Here is a 10,850-nt window from a genome sequence, read left to right as displayed (position 1 = left end):
CTTCTTCGGTGCATTTGCCGATTGGCAAACCAGTTGAACTAACTTAGATGCGCATTACCGCCGCCAACTGGACTGGAGTGGAAGTGCAGAAAAAAAAACTTCCTGAAAGTTTCAGAAAGATTTATCTAAACATTACTTTAGATAAGATATATCAGTTTATTTTATTTTTTATTTTATTATATTTATTTTTTTTACTGCATTTTCAATAGCAAGAAAAAAACGACTGACAATGTGTGGCATTCAGTGTGAAAAGACTGTTTTCACAATAACAAAATGATGAGTTTCCTACAATATACTGCCATAAGCAGGCCTACTATACAGGGTGAGAGATCTTAACCCATCAGGAAAAGTAAGCTAATGAGATAACAAATGACAGACTAATGGAAAATGTGCTTATAGAGTGGTGAAGTCCCGCCCCTTCCGTTAGCCTCCATGGGACCTATCTTTCAAAAAAATTTGAACGGCAGTCTATGGCGAAAAATAAATTATTTTCTGGTCCCGGTTGACTTGTGCTTTAATTACCCATATGATGTTTGTCAATTTTAAAGACAATTTTTCATGTAAAGACATTTGCAGTTTGTTTCGTAACTATTGAATTACAACATTGTGAAAGATCGTAATTCCAACGACTACAAACCCATCAGTCGCCGCTAGTGACGTTAGCTCATTCACAGCCACACTAGATTGTACAAGCATACCAGCAACAGGTCTTAATTGGGCTTTCCTTGCCGAAGAAAATACCATGAGTCAGAGGATTAAACACATCAGATAAGTTGTATTCGTCCATAGACTGTACATTACATACTGTTAAGTGACATAGCAGGCAACAAGATGCAACCGTTAACTAGCATAACAGCTCTTATCGTTTCATTACGTTGGTGGCGACATCGCTTCGAGAGACGAGATGTAGTCCACTGAGTGGATTAAGCACAAAACCAACATAACTTTTGAAGTCTATCGAACAACAGTACTTTCTTGGACGTGAAAAATTATCTTTTAAATTCACACACATCATATGTGAAATTTGTGGCACAATTCAAACTGGACCAAAAAATAATTGTTATCTCTCCATTAACTCCCGTTCATAATTTTTTGAAAGATAGGTCCCATGGACCAGAAGTAGAAGGGGCAGGACTTCACCACTCTATTAAAGGTCTCATCTCATGGTTTCTTCATTAATTTTGCAGTGGTCTGTAGTATTGATGAATGCCCTGTGAGCCGGTTCTGGTGAAAAAAATGCTCCTGCGTCTGTTTCATGCTGTTCTAGTTTGGTGGGGAAGGTGGGCGGGGAGGAACGACTGGATTTCGCCTCTAGTCATGAATATTAATGACATGCTAATGAATTCACCTCTGATTGGCTAACAGTACTGTGACGCTTCCTCCAGTGCGTCCTCATCCGATTCTGCCTGTGCTATGCTCCATATTCAACTTTACAGTGCTAAAACCTGGCTAAAACTCGAGTCAAAACTGTTGCACAAAATGTCTTCGGAGATACAACTTCATGTGTTTGATCCTAGTATTCGAGTAGGAAGAAGAACCGCTTCCTGATCGTTTGTCGGTGAACGTTGGTTTAATAGAATGGTAACAATTGCCTGTCAGCTTAAAATTTCTCCTAAAAGAGGTAAACGTTTGTGACAATCGTCATCTTGCTTTCAAGTAATAAACAGATGGAAACGTTTTAAAATAAAGACCTATTTCTTTACACAGTCAAAAGTCACAGAATTAACAATGTCCTCTTTTTGCCAGATGATGCAGACATCTGGCCTACAGATCCTTTGTAAGATGGTGCTGGGATTATTTAGGGGAAAAGGTCTGAGTTGTTGTTTCGGCTTGTATTGTCCTGGGGATCCGAAGGGACAACACACAAAACACATTCGTTGGCTGTGATGATTCTATTACATTGCTCTTTGATTGCGCTGGGCCATAGGTGGAGCCATCAGGTGTTATTGTGGAGATGTCGCTTTCATCCTCCTCCTCCTCTTGATCAACCCGAGGTCTTCTAGCTGGCCTTGGATGAACAGGCTTGATGGCAGTAGAGGTAGCAGGCCCCCATGCCCATGGTGTATCTGAAGTGCTTGTATCAATACTCATACTTTTCATGAAGTATTCTGTTTGGGTACCTAAAGTATTGGGGTGATTGTACCACAGGGCAGGTAATATGGGCACTGGGGTGTCACAGAAATGGGCCTATGGTGAAGGTGGCAGCAAGGGCAGGGGCTCCACAATGCATGGAGGTGGAGGAGCTGGAGGAGGTGGAGGAGGAGGAAGAGGTGGAGGAGGAGGAGGAGGAGCTGGAGGAGCTGGAGGAGGAGTTTCTCTCCACAAGACTGCTGACACACCAGCCATACACAGAGGTGGACGGAGTACACAATTCCTTTACTTACTGTAAGTGAAAGTATAGGTACACCATGTCAAATATTACTACAAGAAATACAAGTGAAAGTATAGGTACACCATGTGAAATATTACTACAAGAAATACAAGTGAAAGTTGCTAAATCAGATTTTTACTTGAGTTGAAATACAGAAGTACTTGCTTTTAAATACTGAAGTATTCAGAAGTACAAGTTTCCTTTAAAATATATTGAAATGTAATGGCCATTAATAGGGCATGCATCCTTTGGTCGCTCATAGGACTTTTAGTTAGACCTTTAGTTCCTTACATCCAACAAAAACATTTCACCTATTTTTAAACTTTGCAACTGTTCAAATGGATGCAATAATATAATTTAAATCATTATTCATTCTCTGTTAACAAATCTAAAACATTTTCACTGCCGAATACAAAAGCAGATAACTCAATTAGATTATTTATCGTTTAATAATGTAGGCTAGAGATCTAGCTATGTGGTGAATATCAGGTGATTGTCTAATTTCATTCCAATTTCTCAATGATCATGGAGGATAGTCTGGTTAACACCAGACCACTTCTCAAATCTCAATTGCTAACAGGTTCGTCCGGGTTCTCCCAGGCTACATGAAGGATGTTCTGATGAAGAATCTGTTGTCATCATCATTACCACAGCCAATTCAGCCAAGTTCAAATTGATCTATTGAAAAAATGAACTTCAAGATGGCCAATTGCATTATTGCATTTAAGGATTAAATGTGGTTAAAAGTAACGAGTACTTCATGCTCATATTTCAAATGTAGTGGACTCAAAAGTACAGTATTTGTCTTTCAAATGGAGTGAAAGCCACACGTTTCCAAAAATAGTAATAGCCTACTGATACTCAAAAATCATCAATAGCCTACTGATACTCAAAAACATGGGCGTAGATTTAGGGTGGGACGCTAAGGACTAGTCCTAATCAAAATTTTAAGTTGACAAAATTGTCCCCACCAATATTTTAGCGAACTTATTTGTACTGCTGATCATTCCGACAGCCAGCACGACAATACAAGAAACGTCAGGGTTATCTGACACGCAGGCTAAACGCATGGAGAATGCCAATGCATAGGCTACTTTGCAGTGGCAGTCAAGCGAGCAGGTGTGTCAACGACAACGGTAAGTTACCAGGGCTGTCTGCCAATACATACCCCATAAAAGGCCAAAGTAAAACATTTTGATATTGAATTTGACCGACAGAGCTTTCAAACTTGTAACCGGAGGGTTGCCGATTCGAACCCCGACCCCTCATTGCTACCCAAGCGCTGCTGTTGTTGCAGGCAGCTCACTGTGCCGGGATTAGTGTGTGCTTCACCTCACTGTGTGCTGAGTGTTTCACTAATTCACGGATTGGGATAAATGCAGAGATTAAAATATACTTATACTTACAATTAACCACATTATAATCAATAGGCCAAAATCATAATTGTGTATCTGTGCCGAATTTCGTAATTCAAGTCCAGTGTAGAACTGAATAAGAAAATCATAAGGCTGTATATCTTGAACTTACAGTATGTGAGAAACTTGACTTGCCTTAATATCTCCAACCTCAAGTATGCAGCTAATAAGGAAATATAATTGTTATTTAATTAAACAAGGTGAACTTCTCCCCACTGTGCAATGCAGAAAAGGATGCTACAAGGAAGGGAATTCAAACACACTCAACACCTTACCATCTATTGATGTCATTGTGGTTCATTGAGATATCTGACATTTTTTCTGTTAATTGGTTTGGATACAAAAGGACATTGTTGCCTTTGTCGGTGTCCTTATGTGAACTTGCACAGGTAAACTTGCTCATCTTTACTTGCGTACGACTTCACACCAGTGCTTCAGGGCAGCCGTGGCCTACTGGTTAGTGCTTCGGACTTGTAACTGGAGGGTTGCCGGTTCGAACCCTGACCAGTAGGCACGGCTGAAGTGCCCTTGAGCAAGGCACCTAACCCCTCACTGCTCCCTGAGTGCCGCTGTTGTTGCAGGCAGCTTACTGCGCCGTGATTAGTGGGTACCTCACTGTGTGCTGAGTGTGTTTCACTAATTCACAGAGACCAAATTTCCCTCACGGGATCAAAAAAGTATTTATACTTATACTTATATTTCAGACCAGAGCTGATGCTTAAGCAAAGGCCGTCACTGAAAAGCTGTGAATGTCGTTGAACACAGCTGTTCTCACATTAGCTGATTGCGATAAACATTAACCATTGTTGCCTAATTACCAATTATTCATCAAGTAGTAACTTTTTTTAGTGTTTTTCACATAGTATTTTGCAGTATTTTTAAAATACAAAAATACACAGCAATAAAGTATTTTGATGCAAAATACAGAGCCATTTCCTTCAACCCAATAAAATAAAAAAAATTACAAAATACTATTTTTTGTATTTGAAATACATATTACATGTTTCAGAAATCTTGACATGTCTAAGTTTTGGGTTGCAATATACAGGTAGTGGACTCTCTGTTAATTTTAATGAGTAGGCCTAAGCCTAAAGTTACAGCATTTCTATCACAATTGACCAGACTTTGACCTTTGGTCTGCTTTTAACAAAATTCTGGCTATGATTGTTCCTTGTATTGCATCATGAGCCAACACTGTGCCTATTGTATTCTACTGTTGTTAGCCTTAAGCCTAGCTCAGTCATTATGTTATACCACATCACCCTCCATTAGAAGTGCAATGAGCTGCATTGAGCATAATAAACTGCATTTAGAATTCCAAATCCATATTTCTAGATATTTTGGTGAAAGTAACTCAAAAGTAATACAATAGTAGTGTAATGCCTTACAATTCAGATACATATTATAATGTAACAAATTATTTTGAAATGACAGTAATGAGTAATATATAATACGATTTTGAAGTAACTTGCCCAACACTGATGACAACCATCACTTTCTATGTATGTCTGTGTTTGTGTGTGTGTGTGTGTGTGTGTGTGTGTGTGTGTGGTGGAGGGTCAATCAAATTCTATGATTGCCACTGATGTGAATGATCTCACAAATCACACAAACCAAATCAAGTTTTAAAAAAATCAGACAGCAGACAGGTGAGGCCTGCAGAGGGGACAGTAGAATGCCCAGAAGAACACATGGAGACTAGCCTAGAATTCTAGACGCACCCTACACGGAGACACCACTCTCAGTGCAAAGCCACCCTCTAGTGGTCATGCAAGGAACTGTCCAGAGCCAGACGAGGACTTGGACGAAGAGGAGAGCGATGAGAGAGGTGTGGTGAGGAGACGTTTTCATAGATAGATAGATAGATAGATAGATACTGTAGATAGATAGATAGATAGATAGATAGATAGATAGATAGATAGATACTGTAGATAGATAGATAGATAGATAGATAGATAGATAGATAGATAGGATGTGTCTGTGTGTGTGTGTGTGTGTGTGTGTGTGTGTGTGTGTGTGTGTGTGTGTGTGTGTGTGTGTGTGTGTGTTGACTGATGTAAAAAAATGTAGTAAAAAGGCACAAAATATAAATGCAGAAACAATGTCGATGAAAAGCAACATGTATGTTCACATGTAAAGCTATGCAACATGTATGTTCACATGAAAAGCTATGCAACATGTATGTTCACATGTAAAGCTATGCAACATGTATGTTCACATGTAAAGTCATCTTCTTTGGAAAAAGGTTTGCGACATTGCGGTGGTGATGTGACGTAGGCTAGTGGACACGGTCACCTCTGTCGTTGAGAAAGTGTGGCATGCCTGCCACGAAAAGTTTGCGCAACTGGCCTAGATCGAGGAGTGACCGTTAGGGGGTGACAGAGGCTGTGCTAAGAGCCGCGCGCACCCACTCAGCTTGATTTCAGTGAAACCCAATCCGCGCGCCCCAGCCGGTTGGTTGTCATGGACCGGACTCCAGCGCGTAGGTGATCCTGCCAGCAACCCCCCTCTCTCGTTCTCTCTCGCTCTCCTGGAGGAGTATTTCGCTGGGCCCCTCTCCAGACCCAGTTCTACAGATGAACATAGCGAAGCGATCAATCGAAGGCGCGGAGAGGTCGATATTTGCGTTTTGAGGAACGTAAGCTGCAGAAGGACTCAAATCTAAAGCAACAGGCGACACAGGAGAGGCTACCGGACCAACTTCCCTGCTCGCTGGAGAGATGGTTTCCTAATCTCTTGGATCGTTCTTCACGTTTGGATCTGTTTTCGCCCGCAGCGAGAGGGGTTTGGATGTTATTACCGTAACTGCGTGGGGAAAGCTACTTGCGTGATCTGAATTTCAATCAACTGAGTCAGGGTCTCTGCAACTTTCGATGCGGTGCAACGATGCTTAACGTGGGATTATACTGGTGGGCAAACCTTGAAAGTTGAGCCTCCTCGGTGGTCGAATAATTTAATGTGTATTTTTGGCATCAAACTGAGCGCAAACTTCGACTTTGGAAAACTCCAGAAAGGGAACTATGGCAGGCGACTTGAAACCGCGACTTTGTCAGATGACAAAAGGGGACAGCGGCTACGGGTTTCACTTGCACGGAGAGAAGGGCAAGAGCGGACAGTACATCCGAAAAGTGGAGCCCAACTCCCCCGCAGAAGCCTCGGGCTTGCGCGCGGGGGACCGAGTTGTGGAGGTGAACGGAGAGAGCGTGGAGAGAGAGACGCACCATCAGGTAAAGAGCGAACCCTCAGGGCGAAATGCAAACTTAGCCCAGAACGAGGCCATATTATATACTCGGTTTCTGTCCTGAATTATCAGTACAATGTAGCATTAATAAGATCACTGTTATTGGTGCGGTATTGTTGCATATCACGTGTACGCCTGTTGTCACGTTATTCTGACGCGTCATTGAGTCATTGTATTGTGTTTACATCCGTGTAGGGTTGGACGGAGGAAAGTGTTTAAGTAGATTATGAGACGTGGTGTGGGGGCATGACGTGAACTTCTGATACAATAGGTCTGTAGAGTCAGGCCGGTAGCTCGCGCGCAGGGTGGAGCGGCAAGATGAGCGAGTTCTCGCGGCCGGTCGGGTTCCAGAGCTGAGAGTATAAGTTACGAGACAACGCGAGCTGTGTCATACGTGTGAGTTTTTTTGCACTGGTGTTTGGCTGATAACATGCAGCCCGGGTGAGTAACGCAGGCCACAGTGACAGAAGGTTAGCGATAAGGCACCAGTAAACACCCAGCGACACGAGTCTCTCCCTCCCCGCTCTCACACGGGGGAGGTGTGTGTGTGTGTGTTCGCTACTTCACAAACAAGGACAGGGCCCTGTCGCTGGAAGCAGGGAGCAGTTTAACTGGACAGGAGACCTCTGGACCATACCTGTCAACACTCCCGTTTTTCCCGGGTTTCTCCCGTATTTCAAGGTCATCTCCCAGCACCCTCCCGTTTTGTTGTTTCTCCCGGAAAACTCCCGTAATTTGCATGGCCATCAAACTTCATTTTAAAATCATTGATCCATTCAGGTTGCCAGATTGTGTATGAAATACACCCTACACATACACGATCACTTAGTTTCACCGTTCAACCTGGCAACCCAAAACCCAAATAAGCAAGCGGGTGCCGACTGCGCAGCCTCGTCGTAAGCAAGCGGGCTAGTTGAATGGCCTACTCCAGAACTAGCTGTTGTGAAATTGTTGGGAATTTAATTGATTAACACATCACATAAACTGTTATTGAGTTGATACACTGAACTTGTGCCCTCGGAACCAAATCTGACAGCAAGCAGCTTTGGCATTTTGGAAGTAGGCTGCAGGTGCAGCTGGTGGATACATAACTGGCATGCGTAAGGTAATGGTAAGGTAAAAGCAACGACCGAAATGCAGTGTTGAAACACGTGTATGAAAGGTATTAAATATGCAAACACAGATCCGGTATAAACACTGACTGAAAAAAATCTCCCATTTTTGGAAAGCTAAATGTTGACAGGTATGCCCCTGTAGTGTATGGACAAGAACAGAGCAGTTCTAACGGACAGAAGCAGAAATGTCTGAATACTTCTCACAGTCAGGCCCATTTCTTACCATTACTTGTGGCCATGCGCAAATGGACAGAACCGGAACTACACAGTGCAGTGAGCAGAACCTAAACTACACAGTACAGTAAGCAGAACCTAAACTACACAGTGCAGTAAGCAGAACCTAAACTACACAGTGCAGTGAGCAGAACCTAAACTACACAAGCAGAACCTAAACTACACAGTGCAGTAAGGTGCTGCTGTACTAGGAACCTGAACTACATGATGCAGTAAGGTGATGCTGTACTAGGAACCTGAACTCTGCAGGCAGGTTCTCCTCTGTGTGTGTTGAGTGGTCAGGTGTGTTGTGTTGAGTGGTCAGGTGTGTTGTGTGGTCAGGTGTGGTGTGTGGTCACTGGTCAGGTGTGTTGTGTTGTGTGGTCAGGTGTGTTGTGTGGTCACTGGTTAGGTGTGTTGTGTTGTGTGGTCAGGTGTGTTGTGTTGAGTGAGAGATAGAGAGGGAAAGAGAGAGAGAGAGAGGGAGAGAGTGATGAAAAAGCAGAGTGAGAGAGAGAGAGGGAGGGAGAGAGACAGACAGACAGAGAGGGAGGGAGAGAGAGAGTGATGGAAAAGCAGAGTGAGAGAGAGAGAGGGAAAGAGAGGGAGAGAGAGAGGGATGGAAAAGCAGAGGGAGAGAATGTCCCAGTTTTCGAGTGGGAGTGAAGTGCAGAGTGCATGCAGAAAATGAACAGATGAGAAAAAACAGATCGATACATGGACTGAGAGAAAGAGGGGTGAATGATGGAGTGATACAGAGGAAAGAAAACAAAAACAGCAGGAGGAATAGAATGATAAAAAGAGAGAGGAATGGACAGAATAAAGGAATAGGATGAGAGAAAGAGAGAGGAATGGACAGAATAAAGGAATATAATGAGATGAATGGACAGAATAAAGGAATAGCTTGGTTGAAGATGAAGGAAAATCAAGATAAAGCAGAAGCGCTGGAAGAGCAACAGAACAGGAGAGGGGGAAGGAGTGGAGGAGCAAGAGAAGAAGAGAGAGAGAGAAAGAGAGAGAGAGAGAGAGAGAGAGAGACAGACAGAGAGAAAGTGAATAGTGGATGTGTGAGTGACTATGTCTGTAGAATGTGTCTCTTACTCTAGTGTGTGTGTGTGTGTGTGTGTGTGTGTGTGAGTGCAGAGGTCTGGTGTCCTGTTCTGAATCACTTGTAGCACGACAGGCCTAAAGGAGGTCTGGTGTTCACCACAGCCAGGAGGCAGACTTCGGCCTGTTACTCACCTGTGTGTGTGTGTGTGTGTGTGTGTGTATGTGTGTGTGTGTGTGTGTGTGTGTATTGGTGTGTGTGTGTGTGTGTGTGTGTGTGTGTGCGTGTGTGTGTGTGGCCGTGTGTTAACAGCTTAGAGCATTCACACTGGCTGCACGCGACACACTTCTCAGACACAGCTGGAAGTGGAAACCAATGAAAACTTCACTGAGTGCAATCTTGCAAAGCAGATACTGCTCTCTCTCTCTCTCTCTCTCTCTCTCTCTCTCTATCTTTCACTCTCTGTCTCTCTCTTTCAATTCAATTCAATTCAAGAATGCTTTATTGGCATGACAAGCTCACTTATATTGCCAAAGCAGTTATACAATAAATCAGGGGCCGTGTTCACAAAGAATTTTAAGGCTAAAAGTAGCTCCTAACTGGCGAATTTAGGAGCAACTCCTAAAAATAATGGGCGTGTCACTCCTAACCTTAGGACTCCTAATTTTTCTCACTAAAAGTAATTCACAAAACATTTTAGACCTAAAAGTAGCACCTAAATCTGAGACAGCTTAAAAGAAGTCGAGAGGCCCCCATAACTCCCTAAGACCTTCTCACAAACAGCTTTTTGTGGCATTTCGCGTCATGATGTTTTGAAATCCTATGCGTCTACAGGAGCTTCCAATCGCGAGGGAACAATTTTGCATAGGCATAACTAAGGAAGCAATAATGCCACCAACAACAAAAACTACTCATTCTCAACATGTAAATATGTCTCATTGTGAATCAAATTAAAATGTTCTCCTCTTTGCAAACGTATAGGCATAGGCATGGTGACAAATTAATTTAATAATGTTGCAAAGATAGGCTACTGCATCAATCCGTATGTTTCATTAGGCTACTAGGCTATTTGTTTTGCCTTAATCTTTATTTATTTAGGCTAGGCCTTTTTATTCAGTTATTCATCATCTTCCGTCCTTCGACTACTCTGTGTAGCTTAATTCTCAGACCTGTCACCTGTCACTCATCATGCGTAAAGGGAGGTGTTTTGGAATCATTCCCACGTTACAATCATCAGCCAATCAAGGTGGTCACTTCAGTCAAGCTCGTGCATGAGTAATGACGTCATCCATAGCCACGAAGACTCACTCTTAGTTTAGGAGTTGTTATTTTTCCTTACTAAGAGTAGGTCTGAAAGGCTTTGTGAATAACTTTTAAGAGAAAACTCCTAGCTAAAATCTTTTAGTGCGATTTAGGAGTACTCCTAGTGGTAAGATAAAAGGCTTTG

At 42.6% G+C, this 10,850-nt stretch overlaps 1 protein-coding gene across 1 annotated transcript in view; it reads left to right on the top strand.

Moving 5' to 3' along the window:
• Window positions 1–6,806: 6,806 nt before the first annotated feature.
• LOC125287216 (Na(+)/H(+) exchange regulatory cofactor NHE-RF2-like) overlaps window positions 6,807–10,850 on the top strand; it is a 51,831-nt gene continuing 47,787 nt past the window's right edge. The window contains exon 1 of the mRNA XM_048232776.1: window positions 6,807–7,013. Within this exon, the coding sequence (XP_048088733.1) occupies window positions 6,807–7,013 (207 nt within the window). The remainder of the gene's footprint in view (window positions 7,014–10,850) is intronic.

This window comes from Alosa alosa, chromosome 22, assembly GCF_017589495.1.
Source record: "Alosa alosa isolate M-15738 ecotype Scorff River chromosome 22, AALO_Geno_1.1, whole genome shotgun sequence".
NCBI lineage: Eukaryota > Metazoa > Chordata > Actinopteri > Clupeiformes > Clupeidae > Alosa > Alosa alosa.
The sequence above is the reverse complement of the archived record's forward strand: the minus strand, read 5'-3'. Positions and strand labels throughout refer to the sequence as shown.